General features: G+C 36.5%; 1 protein-coding gene across 6 annotated transcripts in view; it reads right to left on the reverse strand.

Moving 5' to 3' along the window:
* Positions 1-12,444, reverse strand: part of LOC125164624 (disintegrin and metalloproteinase domain-containing protein 5-like) — a 132,100-nt gene extending 119,656 nt beyond the window's left edge. For 2 of the 6 annotated variants that reach the window (XM_047857459.1, XM_047857454.1), the window contains exons 1-2: positions 12,151-12,444; positions 11,580-11,659 (exon numbers count right to left, since the gene is read on the reverse strand). In XM_047857459.1, coding sequence (XP_047713415.1) covers positions 11,580-11,659; positions 12,151-12,379 — 309 coding nt within the window. In that variant the 5' untranslated portion in view covers positions 12,380-12,444. The remainder of the gene's footprint in view (positions 1-11,579; positions 11,660-12,150) is intronic. The other 4 variants (XM_047857456.1, XM_047857455.1, XM_047857453.1 and 1 more) reach the window with 4 other exon arrangements.
* Between the last annotated feature and the right edge of the window lie 8,195 nt (positions 12,445-20,639).

Here is a 20,639-nt window from a genome sequence, read left to right on the forward strand (position 1 = left end):
AGACCAAATGAATTTTAAAAATAATAATTACACACTTTTATATAAAAGAGAAGCATTTTAAATACAAAACACTGAAAATAAAAGGATTAAAAGTTATACCATGCAAACAATACCCAAAAGAAAGATAACTATACTAATAGCAAGCAATATATAATGTAATTCCAAATGAATTACAAGAAATAAAGGGGGACACTTTATAATGATAAAAGCATCAAATTAAAAAAAGTTACAGTCTTAAACATTTTATGTACTTAATATTATATCTCCAAAATATATAAAATAGAAATTGATGGAACTAAAATAAATTATATACAATTCAAAAGCATATGTGGAGATTTTATAATTCTATCAGTTATAGAAAGGACCCAAGAGAACTACCAGTAAAGCCATAAAGATTTGGACAGCACAATCACCTAAATTTATCTGACATATATACAATACTACATCCAATCACTGAAAAAGAAATATTCAAATGCACATATAACATCTTTCAAAATAAGTCATATGAAGAATAATAAAACAAATCTCATCAAATTGTGATAATCTAGCTTGTATTCATCGACAACCAACAATTAGAAAATTAACATAAAGAAACACCATTTGTCACAGTATTAAAATATGTTGAAAAACACTGAGAATAAATTTAAGAAAAGGTTTTCAAGACATCAAAAATAAAAACTTCTAAGCCTTACCGAAAGAAAAACTAAAATATATGGAAAGATACACCATGTACATGAATTGGAAGACTCAATATTGTTTAATTTCCCCTAATTTGATCTATAGATTCAATGAAAACTCAATAAAGTCATAGCAGGTCATTTGTGGATATAAACAAATTGAGCTTAGAATTGTCAAGACAAGAATATGAAAAAAATAAAGTTAGGAGTGCCCACACCAATTTATATTAACTTATAAAGCTACAGTAATTAGGGTAGTGAAATATGGGCCAGAGTTTTGAAAAACAGTCCAATGGCACAGAATAAAGAATCCAGAGAGAGCCATAAATATATACTTATCTGACCTTCAGTAAAAACTGAAGGTGGCCACTATAATATGGTGAGGAAAAATGGTCTTCCGTGCATGCTGCTTGGTGAATTTAGTATCCATATGGAAAAAAAACAATGAACTTTGACTTCTCTATCTCATGATAGAAAAAAAAAAATCCAGATAGACCACAGACTAAATGGTAAAAGGAATATAAAGCTTCTACACAAAATCACAGAAATATATTGTATAACCTTACAGTAGACAAAAATTTCTTAAATTAAATGCAAATAGCAATAAGAAGGAAATAAAGGATGAATAAATTGTGATTAATTGGTTAAGTTTTGAGACAATGGAGAAGACAAGCCACAGACTGGGAGAGAATATTTGTAAAAGACACATCTGATAAGAGACTGTTATCCAAAATATAGAAAGAACGCTTACAATTCAACAAAAAGAAAATGAACAATCTCATTAAAAAATGGGCAAAAGAGGGGCCCCTGGGTGGCTCAGTTGGTTAAGCGTCCGACTTCAGCTCAGGTTATGATCTTGTGGTTCGTGAGTTCGAGCCCCACATCAAGCTCTGTGCTGACAGCTTGGAGCCTGGAGCCTACTTTGGATTCCGTGTCTCCCTCTCTCTCTGCCTCTCTGTCTCTCAAAAATAAATAAACATTAAAAAAATTTTTTTTAATGGGCAAAAGAACTGAACCTAGGCATACCATAACTGAACCTCACCAAAGAAGATATACAAATGGCAGAAAAGCATATGAAAAGATATTCACATCATAAGTTATTAGTGAATCGTAAATTAAAATGAGATTTACTATTACACACCTATTACAGTAGCCAAAATCCAGAATCCTGACAACACCAAATATTGGCAAGGATGTGGAGCAACAAGAACTCCCTTTCATTGCAGGCAGGCAGGAATGCAAAATGGTACAACCGCTTTGGAAGAAGTTTGGCAGTTTCCCACAAAATTAAATGTACTCTTAGCATATGATCCAGCAAACACATTCTTTGGTGTTTATCCAAAGGAGCTGAAAACTTATGTGCACACAAAAACCTACACATGGATGTTTGTAGCAGCTTTATTCATAATTGCCAAAACTTGTAAGCAAACAAGATGTTATCAGTAAGTGAATGGATAAACTGTGGTACATCCTGACAATGCAATATTATTCAGCATTAACAAGAAATGAGCTATCAAGCCATGAAAAGACATGGAGGAAACTTAAGTGAATGTTACTAAGCGGAAGAAGACAATATGGAAAGGCTATTTATTATATGATTCCAACTATAGAACATTCTGGAAAAGGGAAAACTAAGGAGATAGTGAAAAGATCAGTGATTGTCAGGGGTTAAGGGGGAGGGAAGGATGCCAAGGCTGCTTTCAGCTCAAAGACACTGCCAATGGTTCCTTTGCCACAAGGTCCCCATAGGCAGTTCATATCATGGCAATTTGTGTGTTCTCTGAGGTCAGGTGGAGAAATACTCCAGAAAGCTGTAGTAGAGTCTTGTGAAACAGAAACTAATCAATGCAATGATTACTCCATCAAATGTACAGGTCTCACTGATCTGCAAGAGAACAGAATTGTACAGTGTGTACATCAAGGAGTGAAACTCTTGAGGGCCATCTAAGAATTCTGTCTAATACAATCGAATACAAATGTATATATAGATGTAAAGAAATATATCAAGTACACAGGCATGGTTATCATCAGATGGAAGAGGGAAATGGGAATGGGGGCTATAGGAATAAAGGAGGAAGTATAACAATAAGGGGCTTGATGGGACCATTAATCATAGCACACTATGAAATCGGAGTATATATCTGCACTTGAGGTCCAAAAAATTCCTCTATATAGTATTTCCAGAAAGACTACATTTGAATCAAATTAATCACAGAAACTGACCTATAAATCCCTCTTAAGAACATATTACATCATTGCTGGAATGAATTGGATGACATTCTGTAGCATGTTAATAATTCTTCCTAACTAAGCAAAAATTAATGAATTTCCCACTTTCACTGTTTTATATGGGGGGCACTGGAGGGGAGGCTGTGAGGATCTCAAAGATATTCTGGGCCATATTTTATATGTGGACATGTCTTCTTTAGTTTGCTCTATTAGCAAAACTTTCAGTTGCAGGAAGAATGACAAAGATTTTTTATGTTGTTCACTTTGTTCTTGTGGAAGGAATTACACATACCACCATCACTCACAAAATTCATTTAACATAGAACTAGGGGTCTGGTGGTTATGGTGGGGAAAAAAAGTATGCAAACATTATTATGTAAATAAAACCAAGCAATATGAAAACACTATACCACCCCTATAAGATACTAGGACACAGACATTGAAGAATATTAATAAAAATCAAGTTCCAAGGGGTTGTAAAGAGCAGCTTGCATTGGCATAAATTTGGTGTGTTAGAAAATATCCTGAGACTCCACCTTACTGTCAAATTCCTCTCAAATAGCCTTGACTCAGTCAATTCATGCTTCAGGAGGAATCATTACTACAGCAACATTTGTTATTGATATATGTTTCTAGGGCAAAATGTTTGTATCATGATACTTTTTTGCCCAGAAACCAAAGAAGAAAAAAGGAAAAGCATTTAGTAGGACTTCTTTCTTTGACCACTAAACTAAGTAGGCCTTTGTGTGTGTGTGTAATGTATGGTAATGAGTGTTCTCTTTGATCAAATCATGTGAAGATTTGGAACAACAGGCCTAGGCTGCCTTTAATTCCTCTACCTAACTCAAAGAAGTCATTTGAGACACTAAGAAATATGTAAAAAAAAAAAATTCATTCCTAAATAGACCCTGGGATGTGTTTAGGGTTGCCAGGCATCCTGTATGTATAGACATGTCCTGAGTTTAATGAATTTTACCCTGTGCCCTGTATTGAGTTTGTCAGAACACCCAAAATATTCTGTATTCATATTTTTTCAGTACATTACAAAACTTTGCTAGTCAAAGCTCTTTTCCACCAGAGTAACTGGTGCTTAAATAATTTAAATGGCAACTTGAGCTAAAAATCATACCTTCAGAAATAAAGACTGATATTATCCCTCAACTCTCCCTATAGGTTTGTCTGAGGGAAATCCAAAATGAGAGACGGAGAATTAAAAGTACTTATTTCTGGGGGCACCTGGGTGGCTCAGTCAGTTGGGCGTCTGACTTTGACTCGGGTCATGATCTCTTGGTTCATGAGTTCGAGCCCCGCATCAGGCTTTGTGCTGACAGCTCGGAGCCTGGAGCCTGTTTCAGATACTGTGACTCCCTCTCTCTCTGCCTCTTCCCTGCTCATGCTGTCTCTCTTTCTCTCTCAAAAGTAAATAAAGATTTTTTAAAACAATTTTAAGTACTTATTTTTCATATTCACGAAAGGGAAAGGCTCTTCTTTGGCCAAAGTCCCAAGACATAAACAAGTAACTACAATTAGAGAGAACTTCTGGTCAGAGCACACAATCAGAAGCACACAATCAGCCAGTCACCAACAGCCACACTCATAAATAACTAGCTTCTGAAGGTTAACAAAGCAGTAACAGCCCCAGCTTCTAGATAAGTTTAAGTGCCTCACTCCACTGAGGAGGATTCTGAAAGTGAGATGGTCAGCAAGCAGCCTTACTCCGACAACCACTAACACAGTTGAAAACATGTCAATACCTAAGCACTCTCCCTTCTGAAATCTCACTAATCTCTGAACACCAGGCTTCCCAAAACCTTATGTAAGATTAGCTCTGGGTTTCTGCAGGAAGACTGTGTTTACTACAACAGGCTAACTGGAAGTTCATTATTTTTTTGAATCACATATCTAGTTGAACTTACTGTTTATTTTCCAACTTTGCAACCCTTTCAATGGTTCAACTTGTTCATGATAGTTATGAGTCTGGACTTGTACAGATGCACTGACCCAGCTGCAAGACGATCAAATTCAGTATTTTCGATTCCTTTTGAAATATTTTGGACTATTGTCTATTTCTTGTGTACATTTAAATTCCAAATGCCAAAATTCTAAACAGTTTTATCAACCGAGGAAAAAGTCCTTTTGAAGCTCTTTGTACAGTATGCAATTGTTCTTTTACATAAAAATGGTGGGAATTCAAATATAAGGCAACATATATTAACAACTAAACAAAAGAGATGAGTCATTTCTTCATACAGTACCAAAAAAGGTGATACAACATTTTTTTTGATTGAAAAAAATTTAGAAGATCTAAGAATTGCAATAGACACTGCAATGGTTTTTCACATAGCATATCACCAGTCTTTCTACTTAAATGACTATTTGAATGTACAACTGCCAGAAGTATTTCTGATTCTAAAATTGCAAGCAAAATTTCAGGTATCCAATTGAAATCCACTGCAATAATTAAAGAATGCAATGGCTCTCTTTGCAACTACAGAAATCATCATAGATCTTCGGTCTACACATGTCAATTTTTAGGGAAAACCATAAGAGTAGGGGACTTTCACACCCCACTTATAGCAATGAACAGATCACCTAAGCAGAAAAATCAATCAATAAACAATGGCTTAGAATGACACACTGGACCACATGGACTTAACAGATACATTCAGAGCATTTCATCCTAAAGCAGCAGAATACACATCTTCTCCAGTGCACATGGAATGTTCTCCAGAATAGATCACATACTGGGACTCAAATTCGCCCTTAACAAGTACAAAAAGATCGAGATCATACCATGCATATTTTCAGACCACAACACTATGAAACTTGAAATCAACCACAAGAAAAAATCTAGAAAGATAACAAATACTTGGAGACTAAAGACCATCCTATTAAAGAATGAATGGGCTAACCAAGATGGTAAAGAGGAAATTAAACAGTATATGGAAGCCAATGAAAATTATAACACCATAGCCCAAAGTCTCTGGGATGCAGCAAAGGCGGTCATAAGAGGGCAGTATATAGCAATCCAGGCCTTCCTAAAGAAGAAAGAAAGGTCTCAGATACACAACCTAACCTTACACTTCAAAGAGCTGGGAAAAGAGCAACAGATGAAACCCAAAACCAGCAGAAGACAGGAAATAATAAAGATAAGAGCAGAAATCAATGCTATTGAAACCAAAAAAAGAAAAAAATAGTAGAACAGATCAATGACACCAGAAGCTGGTTCTTTGAAAGAATTAACAAAATTGATAAACCCCTAGCCAGTTTGATCAAAAAGAAAAAGGAAAGGACCCAAATAAATAAAATCAAGAATGAAAGAGATCACAACAAACACAGCAGAAATACAAACAATAATAAGAGAATATTATGAGCAATTATATGCAAATAAATGGGCAATCAGGAAGAAATGGACAAATTTCTAGAAACATATACACTACCAACGCTGAAACAGGAAGAAATAGAAAATCTGAACAGACCCATTACCAGTAAAGAAATCGAATTAGTAATCAAAAATCTCCTAAGAAACAAGAGTCCAGGGCAGGTTGGCTTTCCAGGGGAATTCTGGAAAAATTTAAAGAACATTTAAAGAACATTTAAACACCAAACATTTAAAGAAGAGTTAACACCTATTCTCTTGAGGCTATTCCAAAAAAAAAAAAAAAAAAAAGGAATACTTCCAAACACTTTCTATGAAGCCAGCATTACCTTGATTTCAAAACCACACAAAGACCCCACTAAAAAGGAGAACTACAGACCAATTTCCCTGGAGAAAATGGATGCAAAAATCCTTAACAAGATGCTAGCCAACCAGATCCAACAATACATTAAAAATATTATTCACCACGACCAAGTGTGATTTATGCGTGAGATGCAGGGCTGATTCAATATCCATAAAACAATCAGTGTGATACATCACATCAATAAAAGAAAGGCCAAAAATCACATGATCCTCTCAATAGATGCAGAGAAAGCATTGGACAAAATACAGCATCCTTTCTTGATAAAATCCCTCAAGAAAGTAGGTATGGAAGGATAGTATCTCAAGATCATAAAAGCCATGTACGAAAGACTCACCGCTAATATCATTCTCAATGGGAAAAAACTGAGAGCTTTCCCCCTAAGGTCAGGAACAAGACAGGGATGTCCATTCTCGCCACTGTTATTCAACATAGTGGAAGTCTTAGCCTCAGCAATCAGACAACACAAATAAATAAAAGGCACCCAAATCTGCCAGGAGGAAGTCAAACTTTCACTCTCATGGATGACATAATACTCTATGAGGAAAAACCCAAAAGATTCCTCCAAAAAACTGCTACAACTGATACATGAATTCCACAAAGTCACAGGATATAAAATCAATGCACAGAAATTGTTTGCATTCCTATACACCAATAATGAAGCAACAGAAAGAGAAATCAAGGAATCAATCCCATTTACAATTGCACCAAAAAACATGAAATACCTAGGAATGAATCTAAACAAAGAGGTGAAAAATCTATACACTATAGAAAGCTTATGAAAGAAATTGAAGAAGACACCAAAAAAATGAAAAAATATTCCATGCTCCTGAATAGGAAGAACAAATATTATTAAGATGTCAATACTACCCAAAGCAATCTACATATTCAATGAAATACCTATCAAAATAACACCAGCATTCTTCACAGAGCTAGAACAAACAGCCCTAACATTTGTATGGAACCACAAAAGACCCCAAACACCCAAGCAATCTTGAAAAAGAAAACCAAAGCTGGAGGCATCACAATCCCAGACTTCAAGTTGTATTACAAACTGTAATCATCAAGACAGTATGGTACTGGCATAAAAACAGACACGCAGATCAATGGAACAGAATACAGAACCCAGAAATGGGCCCACAAATGTATGGCCAACTAATCTTTGACAAAGCAAGAAAGAATATCAAATGGAATAAAGACAGTCTCGTCAGCAAGTGGTGCTGGGAAAACTGGACAGCGACATGCAGAAAAATGAACCTGGACCACTTTCTTACACCATACACAAAAAATAAACTCAAAATGGATAAAAGACCTAAATGTAAGACAGGAAGCATCAAGATCCTAGAGGCAAAACCCTCTTTGACCTTGGCCGCAGCAGCTTCTTACTCAATATGTCTCCAGAGGCAGGGAAAACAAAAGCAAAAATTAACTATTGGGACCTCATCAAAATAAAACGCTTCTGCACAGTGAAGGAAACAATCAGCAAAACTAAAAGGCAACCAATGGAATGGGGGAAGATATTTGCAAATGACATATCAGATAAAGGGTTAGTATCCAAAATCTATAAAGAACTTATCCAACTCAACACCCAAAAAACAAATGATCCAGTGAAGAAATGGGCAAAAGACATGAATAGACACTTCTCCAAAGAAGACATCCAGATGGCCAACTGAGACATGAAAAAATGCTCAGCACCATTCACCATCAGGGAAATACAAATCCAAACCAGAACCTCACACCTGTCAGAATGGCTAAAATTAACAACTCAGGAAACAACAGATGTTGGTGAGAATGCAGAGAAAGAGGATCTCTTTTGCACTGCTTGTGGGAATGAAAACTGGTGCAGCCACTCTGGAAAACAGTATGGAGGTTCCTCAAACTATTAAAAATAGAACTATCCTACAACCCAGCAATTGCACTGCTAGGTAGTTATCCAAGGGATATAGGTATGCTGCCTTGAAGGCGCACATGCACCCCAATGTTTATAACAGCACTATCAACAATAGTCAAAGTATGGAAAGAGCCCAAATGTTCATCAACAGATGAATGGATACAGAAGAAGCGATATATAGATATATATATAGATATATAGATATATATATATAGATATATATATAATGGAATATTACTCAGCAATCAAAAAGAATGAAATCTTGCCATTTGCAACTACATGGATGGAACTAGAGGGTATTATGCTAAGAGAAATTAGAAAAAAACAAATATCATATGACTTCACTCATATGAGGACTTTAAGATACAAAACAGATGAACATGAGGAAAGGGAAGCAAAAATAATATAAAACAGGGAGGGGGACAAAACATAAGAGACTCTTAAATATAGAGGACAAAGAGAGGGTTACTGGAGAGGTTGTGGGAGGGGGGATGGGCTAAATGTGTAAGAGGCATTAAGGAATCTACTCCTGAAATCATTGTTGCACTATATGCTAACTAACTTGGATGTAAATTTAAAAAATAAATAAATTATACGAACAAAAGGTATCCCTCTGTTGTCAAGTATGTTCTTAAAGGGGAAAACATGCCTTATGAACAAGAAAAGAAATTCCAACTTGAAGTGGATAATTAATATGGTACTTGCTCTATCTTTTGAAAGAGTTTTAATACCTTGAAGAATTCTGTTCTTTTATCTGGATACTACTAAATAGTTTTCCAGTATGGGAAGAAATGGAAGCATCATATGCAATGTTGGAGAAGATAATAAAATTTAGTGACAATATTCTGGTTTTGTCAACAGACATTTTAAAGAATGCAAAAGCAAGCTAACAAGAGCAATGATTAGAGTTGTTAACTTCACAATGCTAATCTCCAGTGTGTGTGTGTGTGTGTATGTGTGTGTGTGTGTGTTTACCAAACTATGTTACAATTAAATGGAATAACTGCAAATCATTTTAGAAGCAAATTCTTCAGAACAAGGAACTACTGCTAAGGCAAGTCAAATCATCAGGGAAATACAATTTAAGAAAAAGGTATATAAATAATTTAGATACTGAGAAAGATGAAATAAAATGGAGTCATTTATGTCAAGGGGTTTTAAAATGGATCCAGGAGGCCATTAAGAAAATGAAACTCAGGCGTGTCTTCACATGGTGTGAACTTTTGACTAGGCCAAACCTGTGAATCGGGCCAAACTGCAAATATTCCAACACATCAGCCCAAACACTCATTACAGGAAGAGATTTTTCTTAGTGATAGTCTTAGCAACTAATTATATTCAGACAAGATTAGTTTTCCGTCAACATTGCTCAAAATTCTTTGTAAACAACTATACAAGCACCCCCTTTTGTCTTACTTTTGTTGCCTGGGGGAACACAATTTGGGTTGCTATGGAATCTGTGCTTCCTGAATTGCAATTCTGAGAGCCCAAATAAATATTTTAATTTCAGTTCCACCTCTTTTATTAGTCAAAAATACTTAAAATTTGTTTCAGATGAACAAAAAATAACTTTTAGTATTTATAATTATATAGTATGCCCCATGAAATATTTTTTTATCTTTATATACATATGCATAGGCAATTAGAAACATTCAAAATTAATTGAGTACCCCCATGTTCTTATTTCTTAAATCTGGGAGCACTCTATGTGTCTTCTAGGCATTCTTACTTTTGCAGATCCTACCTCATATTATACTGAATATATTAAAATACAATCACACCCCACATTAGGAATAGTTTACTGTTGCAAAAATATTAAAAGGAAGCTTTTAAAATTTATCGTCAAAAGAAACACACTGAAATTCCATTTTATTAAATAATTTTTTTTTAAATGCTAGATATTGGACAAGTCAACTATTGTCTTTGATATTGATATTGACAATATCAAAGACTTCTCAGTGATAAGTAATAGAGAGGGTTGGTATTATTCATTTCAGGAAAAAGTAAATTAAACAAAAAGTCCAATGGAACCCCTTCTTTCCAATCAGAAAAAAAAAAAGCTGGAGTAGCACTCATATACCTTGCATAGCTAAGAATTCGCTTGGTGGGTAGGGGCTGGGGACTGAGTGGTAAAAAAAAAAAAAGAAAGAAAGGAAAAACAAACCTAGTTACTAAAGAAAGAAAATGTAAAGAGTACATGGGAGGAGAGGCTACCTTCAGAGAACTGGGAGAAATGGGGGAGGGAGAAACCTGATACAGTGTATCCTCATGTGAAACAGAGGGAAGGTTTTCAAAAAAACACTAAAAGATAAAAATAAATTTGGAGACCACAATTATGACTAGTATTAGATTATCCTATAGTATAGAAGGAACCATGTGAGAAACAGATTTTCCTGAGGAGTTAGAGAAGGAGTATGTACCAATATCCAAGCTCAGACTGTTAAACCTATGTGCTAATTGCTATATAAGCCATCTATAGGCTAATTACCAGATCACCTTTCAGTCTCACTGACTCTGAAACCTGAGGCAAATAAACTGGAGGAAATCACCTGGGCTAGGACTAGCACTGGGGGACCAGAAAACTCAATAACAAACAAACAAAAAACTACTTCAATGCAATATTTAAGACATCAAAATTAGTGCAAAAAAAAAAATCATGATGAACAAGTCATCAAAGTTTTAAATCAAGACAGAATCTGACCCTGACTCACCTCGATCACCTTACCTTAATCCTGGTCCTGGAGGAATCTGTTTTTTGCCATTCCCTTACATTTTCTGCCTGAGTCAGGCACTTTGCCAGCTTCTCCCTGGCCCTGGCCATGGTAGATCCCACCTTTAAAATCCTTCATCTTCCACAGAAACACACACACACATATAAAGTCACACACATTCATACACTTCAAAATGTTCCTTGTTGTGAACCCTGCTCCAGCCATCAGCTCTGCCTCCAAGAATTGAGTTCCTGCCTCCATTCAGCAACTCTGGTCTTAATATTAAAGGCAACTTAGCCCAATTTATGATATAAAAATATTTCTCAATTACATTATTTTCTGGAACTGTTTTTGCATCAGATGATGAAATCTTTTCAGGAATTGTGGTTTCCAGAAATGTTTTATCGGGATCTAAAACAAAAATAAGCAAAGTTATTTTTATATACCTGTAATCCTACATTGTCCATATCCAATTCCACATTTGTTTCTCTATTTTTTGCAGAGGAAAGATAATACTGAATTCAAGAGTGACCTGCAATTTTCAGTGAAGCAGGTGAAGGGCAGCAGTCACCAAATCAAGAACATCATTGACAAATAGCTTCTTTATGGCGATGCGACTATTTCTAGAATAGCAAAATTTTGTACGTGGAAGACCCCTTATTCCATTTGTGTCCGTTTTACATAAAGAATACCCAGAGACGTGAAAAGATTTTCTGCCTGGAGTCTGCCTCTGCTTTCTTGGCCACAGGCTCCCAAGCGAGGGGCAAGAAGAAAGTGGGTAGGGAGAGTGCGGGGCTGGGATAAGGTCTGGGTCTGGGGCCTGGACCAAAAATGACAGCCCCCTAAGCGAACACAGTCCCTCCGGGGGCTGATGGCGAGGGGGAACAAGTATCTAGACTTACGGGGGTCTGCGTGCAGCTCTCCAAGTCGGGTGAGAAGGACCAGAAGAAGGAACATGGCTCCGCTGTCTTGGAGCCCGGCTGGCGGTGTAACAGCAGTTGAAGCGTTGAGGAAGGTGGAGGCCAGCTCGCGCAGGGCGCCTCCGGGGAAGTGCAGGCGGCGCCTCAGGGAGGAGCTCAAGGGAGAGGTCGACTGGGGGCTCTTGCTCTCCCCGTGCCCCGGGGGTGGCATAGCTAGCTCGGTAATGGTAACGTGCAGCGAGCGGACAGACCGGGGAGGGCTCAAGGCCAGACTGTCAAGACCCACACACATTGGGTTTATTAAGGAAGGAAAGGCTGTGAAATTTTCAATTCCCAGATTAGGGTGGTGCCTGGTAAGGCTTTTGTTTATATCTTGTACTTAGTCCAACGACTTCTGAAGTAATTTCTAGTTACAGTGAGGAGAAAGAGCAAAGATAAAAATGCTCAAGTTACTGATAACAAACAGTCCTCTATTATTATATTTACATATCATCCAAACAGGCAAAATGCTTGTATTTGCAAAAACTGCTGCAAACACTGTGACTTTTATAAATTTAAGTTCGTTGGATAAACCATTATGGGACAGCTGTTGAATGCAGACCTCATACAATCCCTCCTCAGTCTCTTCCAATCATCTTTAATATCCCAAATTATTATTGCTACACTCTGTGTAATCCTGTGCCCCTAGTTTTTACTACTTTAATTAGACATTATTGCATTCTGCCTTTATAAGGAGCAAGAATAGTTTGATTTTTGAAATCTATAGGCATTCTTTTCTCCACAGATCCTAGCCCACATCATAGTAAAAACATTAAAATACAGTCACACCCCACATTAACTATAATATTGCTTTAATAAATGCCAAAATCATGATTATAAATTTGATTTGAACTTGCTTGGCTGTCCCCAAAACTAAAGTAAGTTATTTGCAGAATATAACAGTAACAAATACCAAGTGGCCCAGAAATAAAGTCACAATAGATGGAATGATAGCAGAATGGATATATACCCTTTAATGAATTAGGAACTTGTACTATCAGATTGACAAACTCTCCTAGAAAAGAATAAGAAAGAATTGGAAAGTAGAAAATACAAAAATAAAATTGAGATAAGAAGAATAGAAGTAGAACTGTCACTATCCAGATAATAGCATCTAAAAAGTTAGAAGGAAATATTTTTTTTAACTTTTTTTTTTCAACATTTATTTTTATTTTTGGGACAGAGAGAGACAGAGCATGAATGGGGGAGGGGCAGAGAGAGAGGGAGACACAGAATCGGAAAACAGGCTCCAGGCTCCGAGCCATCAGCCCAGAGCCTGACTTGGGGCTCGAACTCACGGACCACGAGATCGTGACCTGGCTGAAGTCGGACGCTTAACGACTGCGCCACCCAGGCGTCCTTAATATTAAGGAAATATTAAAAGGGATAATAGAAAAGTTTCTCTCGGTTTGAAAAATAAAAGAATGACCTTAGAAAGAACCCATATATTAACAACTGGGCATTGAAGGAAAAACAAATCTGAAATTTAAAATGACAACAAGAGAAAATTCTGAAATCTACAAGAGGAAAAAACAGATCATTCATCAAGGAACAAGAAATTGACATTAAGAGACTTACTGGATTGATGAAATCAGTAGGTTATTAAAGTGTGGGCTGAAAGGAACTTGGAATTATTATTCAGGACACAATTTAAAATTTGTTCGTAAGTATGTAAGTTCAAGGAAGTTTTGACATAAAGAAATGATAAGGGAAATAGGAGATACTGTTAAATGACATCAGAAGTAATAGTAACCAAATGTCCACCGTCACCACTGTTACTCAACATAATGTTGCAAGTCTTAACCTCAGCAATCAGACAACACAAAGAAATAAAAGGCACCCAAATCTGCCAGGAGGAAGTCAAACTTTCACTCTCACAGATGACATGATACTCTATATTCAAAACCCAAAAGAGTCCTCCAAAAAACTGCTACAACTGATACATGAATTCCACAAAGTCACAGGATATAAAATCAATGCACAGAAATTGTTTGCATTCCTATACACCAATAATGAAGCAACAGAAAGAGAAATCAAGGAATCGATCTCATTTACAATTGCACCGAAAAACATGAAATACCTAGGAATGAATCTAAACAAAGAGGTGAAAAATCTATACACTGGAAACTATAGAAAGCTTATGAAAGAAATTTAAGAAGACACCAAAAAAATGGAAAACTATTCCATGCTCCTGGATAGGAAGAACAAATATTATTAAAATGTCAATACTACCCAAAGCAGTCTACATATTCAATGCAACACCTATCAAAATAACACCAGCAATCTTCACAGAGCTAGAACAAATTAACCCTAACATTTGTATAGAATCACGAAAGACCCGAATAGCCAAAGCAATCTTGAAAAAGAAAACCAAAGCTGGAGGCATCACAATTCCGGACTTCAAGCTATATACAAAGCTGTAATCATCAAGACAGTATGGTACTGGCACAAGAACAGACACTCAGATCAGTGGAACAGAATAGAGAACCCAGAAATGGACCCACAAACGTATAGCCAACTGATCTTTGACAAAGCAGAAAAGAATATCAAATGGAATAAAGACCATCTCTTCAGCAAGTGGTGCTGGAAAAACTGGACAGTGACATGCGGAAGAATGAACCTGGACCACTTTCTTACACCATACACAAAAAAAATAAACTCAAAATGGATAAAAGACCTAAATGTAAGACAGAAATCCATCAAAATCCTAGAGGAGAAAATAGGCAACAACCTCTTTGACATCAACCACAGCAACTTTTTACTTGACATGTCCCTTGACAGAGGCAAGGGAAACAAAAGCAAAGATTAACTATTAGGACCTCATCAAGATTAAAACAAAACAAAACAAAACAAAACAAAAACCTTTTGCACAGTGAAGGAAACAATCAGCAAAACTAAAAGGCAATCGATGGAATGGGAAAAGATATTTGCAATGACATATCAGATAAAGGGTTAGTATCCAAAATCTATAAAGAACTTATCAACCCTCAAAAAACAATCCAGTGAAGAAATGGGCAAAAGGCATGAATATACACTTCTCCAAAGAAGACATCCAGATGGCAAACAGACACATGAAAAGACGCTCAGCATCACTGATCATCAGGGAAATACAAATCAAAACCACAATGAGATACTACCTCACATCTGTCAGAATGGCTAAAATAAACCACTTAGGAAACAACAGATGTTGGCAAGGATGTGGAGAAAGAGGATCTCTTTAGCACTGCTGGTGGGAATGCAAACTGGTGCAGCCACTAGAAAACAGTATGGAAGTTCCTCAAAAACTTAAAAATAGAACTACCCTATGACCCAGCAATTGCACTACTAGGTATTTATTCAAAGGATACAGGAGTACTGTTTCGAAGGGGCACATGCACCCCAATGTTTATAGCAGCTCTATTGACAATAGCCAGAGTATAGAAAAATCTCAAATGTCCATCGACTAATGAATGGATAAAGAAGATGTGGCTTATATATACAATGGACTACTACTTGACAATCAAAAAGAATGAAATCTTGCCATGTGCAACAATGTGAATGGAACTAGAGTGTATCATGCTAAGTGAAATAAGTCAGTCAGAAATCATATGATTTCACTCATATGTGGACTTTAAGATACAAAACAGATGAACATGAGGGAAGGGAAGCAAAACTAATATAAAAACAGAGATGGGGGACAAACCATAAGAAATGTTAAATACAGAGTACAAACTGAGGGTTGATGGCAAGGTGTTGGGTGGGTGTTGGGAAGAACTAAAGGGGTAAGGGGCATGAGCACTGGTTGTTACATGTAAGTGATGGATCACTCAATTCTATTCCTGAAATTATTATTACACTCTATGTTAACTAGCTTGGATTTAAGTTTGTTTTTTTTTAAAAAAAAAAAGGAAGAAGTGATAGCCAGATAGTAAAGTGCTTGTAAGGAAAATGTAAATTTTGTTTATGTATATAAATTTATATATAGCAATTTAAAACAGGGGACTGGGGAAGGTCCCCCAGTGCAGCTACCTTCTGCTCATACTAACTGGGTGTGAGAAACTCATAGGCTAGTTTCCCAGGAAAGCAGACTCTGAGACGGAGTTGTGTGTTGCAGGAGCTTTACTGGGAACTGTTCTCAGTATTGACACATGTTAGGAAAGGGGGCATAAGCTATGCAGAACTGAGTAGAAGAAGAAATGTGATACAGTTGAAGCAAAGGCTTTGTCTGCTCCCACAGGGAGATATGGGATGGCCCTGCGTTGCTGTCCTGAGTTGAAGCAAGGAGGCTGGACCGTCATAATCCACAATTACCCGTCATTGGATGTGAGCTGTCCCAGAGCTCACAAGAGTGTGAATGAGGAGATTCAGTTCAGCCAAAGGCAAGTCCAGGAGAGCAAGTGCTTCAGTCCAGGAACAGAGCTCTTAAAACAACATACCATCCATCACACCAGTGTTATAATATTCAGAGGGTGGCATGGTCAGAAACTGCTCTGCCACCTGGAGTAAATGAGGACTACAAAGTGACTGCCCCATGATAACTTGAGAGGAGCTAGAGCTAAGCCCTAAGGAAAGAATGCAAGTCACTTGACAGCCATTCCTAGGGCTTCTGCACTGGAGATGCCTCCCTGGAAGGACCAACCATAGCTCCTAAGCCACCTCCAGACCCACCATCAACTCTCAACCAACCTGCGGTGACTAATGATGAAACAACTTCTAGCAACTGAAAGTAGACTGAACCTATACAGGAGACCCAAAGGAGAAGACCGAGATGCAGGAGAAAGATCAGAAAAAATATGGCATCACAGGAGTCAATAGGAGAAATGGCTCAGAGAGAGTGCTCATGCATACCCTTGAGTCAATTGAAAAGACCCACATTTCCATACAGAAATCTGGAGTGAAATAATCAGAATATGCATGAATGAAATAATGTATCCTGTGCCCTCTGTGTGTCTGCCCTGCAGCACCAGAACAGATTTTCAGTACACACTGGACAGCAAGACCAGAACATCCCAAATAAACGGGTCCTGCCAGTTAATCAAGTGTCCATCACAACATTTATATGTAGTCATATTGGTTTTGGGACGCATGTCTACATTATAATTCCCTGGCTTCCATCACCAGCATTAAGAATCAATCAGAATACAACCCCCTTCTGTCAAACAGAGCATGTTTTATTAACAGAAAGACCATGATTCACCTTATTAATCTCACAGGGGGAGTTTAGATCCTGGTAAGCACCACTCGTGTAGTGTACCATAAACTTGATTATGAGGAGAAAACCAAATACAGCATTATTACCATAAAGTCCTCACTGATCATTTTCTGTCCCTCCCCCCAAAAATGTATTAAAGTCTAAAATATACAAATCTAAACACATGATAAAACATTTAAAAAATAAATAAATAAATGTAAGAAAAATTGACCAAATGAAACAGTAACAAAGTATATTTCTAATAACCCAGAATCAAATTTTGAGACAATATTAATATTACATGATGCAAGGTGAGGGAAGATGCCAAAATAATAAAAAATTTTTCAATTTGATTCTAAACTTGTATTTATACAACTAAATATCCTAAAAATATATCAACAAAATTAGAGGAATATAGGGGAAAATTGGCAAAAGCATAATCAGAGGTGGAAATTTAAACACACTTTATAATTATGGATAGGTCAAAATTCAGACAAACTTAAAAAAAAATTTTAATAGAATTAAGTGACTCAGATAAATTTGACCCATTAAACATTCATACAATTCTAAATCAACTGTAGAGAACACATATTCTTCTCAACCACTCATGAAACATTAACAAAATTATCATGTCCTAGGTCTTAAAATATTTCAACTAATTTTAAAGAATAAGTACATAATTCAATTTATATTTATTTACAATTATATTAAAAATCATTAATATAGTTGGATTGTAATATATCATCTTCCTATTGACTGACTTTCCACTTGCCTTGCCCCTTTTATACGTTTTCTTGCCATTTTTTGAATTTATCATTCTTTGTTATTCCATTTTCTTCCTTTATTGGCATGACAACTATGTAGTTTTCAATTTTTTCTTTTACTGGTTACCTTAGAATTACAAAGTGTACCCAGGATAATTTCTCTATTTTAATATATACACTGATTAGCAATATTAATTACATCTGCAAAGTCCCTTCGCGGGAATACCTAGATTACTGTCTAACTGAATAGAGCACAGGAATTTTGGAGGGACATCTTTAGAATTCTTCCTACAATAAGTGGCTAATTACTGTCTCCAATCCTTTGGGCTCCGAATGACCAGATCATGATATGACTGTCCATGTGTTATTCTTTGATGATGTGGTGGCATCATTTTTAGCAGGTCTTTAAGAAGGTATAAATTATAGCTTCCCTAATTCTGCCATAGTGTATGTATGTTCAGTTTGAACTTCTATTGCTAGGTGCTTATTTGACTTTAGTTGACCCATAATGGTTCATAAATTTCACCAAGTCCTTCTGCAAACCAAAATATCTAAGTGGAATAGGATTGTGTCCTACTTGAAAAACCATAAAGTTAGATGGGAAATGAGAGTGCCATTGTATTGACAGATAAAGTTCATCTCTCATCTCATCATCTCATGATCCTGGAACCTTACCTCTTATGAGGCATTCTTCTCTGACTGCTACATAACTTATGGATGGCTCCACCACCCTCACTTCCAAACAGCTAAGGTGGCAGATATACTACACCCAGCCTCTTGGCATATACTCTTAGAGGAGAGTGAAGGAACCTAATCAAGGGGGCAGAACTAAAGACAGTACTCATGGAATTTACCTGGACTCTATAGTTAACATTAGGCCTAATCCTTATAGACCTCTATTACTTGTCTGTGCTGACTTACCTGGCATTCTAATTTTTAGCTGACTTATCTGGCATTCTAGTGGGTGGAGAAATGTGACTAGCATTGAACTGGTCAAATTCCTGTACAGTCAATCTTCTGATATTTCTAATAGAATTGAAAAACTAGGGGTACCTGGATGGCCCGGTCAGTTAAGCATCTGACTCTTGATTTCTGCTCAGGTAATGATCTCACGTTTCATGAGATTGAGCTCCACATCAGACTCTGTGGTGAGCATGGAGCCTGCCTGAGTAGGCTCTCTTTTGCTGCCCCCCACCTCAAAATAAATAAATAAATATTTTTTTAAAAAGAAAAACTAATTTGGTGGACAGTCACAAAATCTCTAGCATACATTGACATTGAACAATGTTGTTGATGTGCATACAAAACCTATAGCATCCCTGACACATCAAACACCCTGATAACAAATAAGTAATTGCCTATATATGGATCTAGGCTAATGCAACATAAGAATGCCTTTAAGAAACTCATCAGTGTGAAGTTAGCTACAAATTAGCTCTTGCCCAAGGTGTCCTATTGTTCCTGAAATTATTATTGACCCTGCTTGTCACTGGCAGGTAGATTGCAATGGGTAGCTCCCTATCCTATCCATTAAGCAAAACATTTATTTTCACTTGAGCTAATTCTCGTTCAGTTTACAAGCAACTCTGCAGGAGCAACATTACCCCAATTCCATAGTACCTTTTCAGAAAATACATTTTTTCACCTGTTTTGGATTTGGGATGGCATGTCCATGTCTGTTGTTGGCAAGGCTGAGCCAAGAGTCTAGGCAGCTCAGCTGGATTCAGGATTAATTATTAATTATATCTGTTAAATCCATCTGGTAGAATGTGTCATTCAAAGCCACTGTTCCTTTGTGACTTTCTATATGGATGACCCATCCATTGATGTAATTGGGGCGTTAAAGTTCCCTACCACTATTGTATTACTATCAATTAGTTCCTTTATGTTTATTAACTGCTTTATGTATTTGAGTGCTTTCATGTTGGGTGCATAAATACTTCCAATTGTTAAATCTTCTTGTTGGGTTGTTCCCTTTATGATTATATACTGTTCCTTGTCTCTTTTAACAGTCTTTGTTTTAAACTCTATTTTGTCTGATATAAGTATTACTACCCTGGCTTTCTTTTGACATCCACTTCATGATAAATGTTTCTTCATCCACTCATTTTCAATCTACATGTGTTTTTAAGTCTGAAATGAATTTTTTAGGCAGTGTATAGATAGGTTTTGCCTATCTTTGTGGTCTTACAAAGAAGTGGTCCTATAGTGCTCTGCAGTGCAGTTTTTAGTCCATTTACATTCAAAATAATTATTGACAGATATGTATATATTGCCAGTTTGTTACTTGTTTTGTGACTTCTCTGTTTCCTTATTCTCTTCTCTCACAATAAGTTGGCTCTATTTAGTGACATACTTGGATTCTTTTATCTCTATTTTTTGCATATCTGTTACTGGTTTTTGATTTGCAGTTACCATTAGATTTGTATATAATATCTTCTGCATTTAGCAGTCTGTATTAAGCTATGTTCACTTAAGTTTGAACTCATTCTTTACTC

Source organism: Prionailurus viverrinus, chromosome B1, assembly GCF_022837055.1.
Source record: "Prionailurus viverrinus isolate Anna chromosome B1, UM_Priviv_1.0, whole genome shotgun sequence".
NCBI lineage: Eukaryota > Metazoa > Chordata > Mammalia > Carnivora > Felidae > Prionailurus > Prionailurus viverrinus.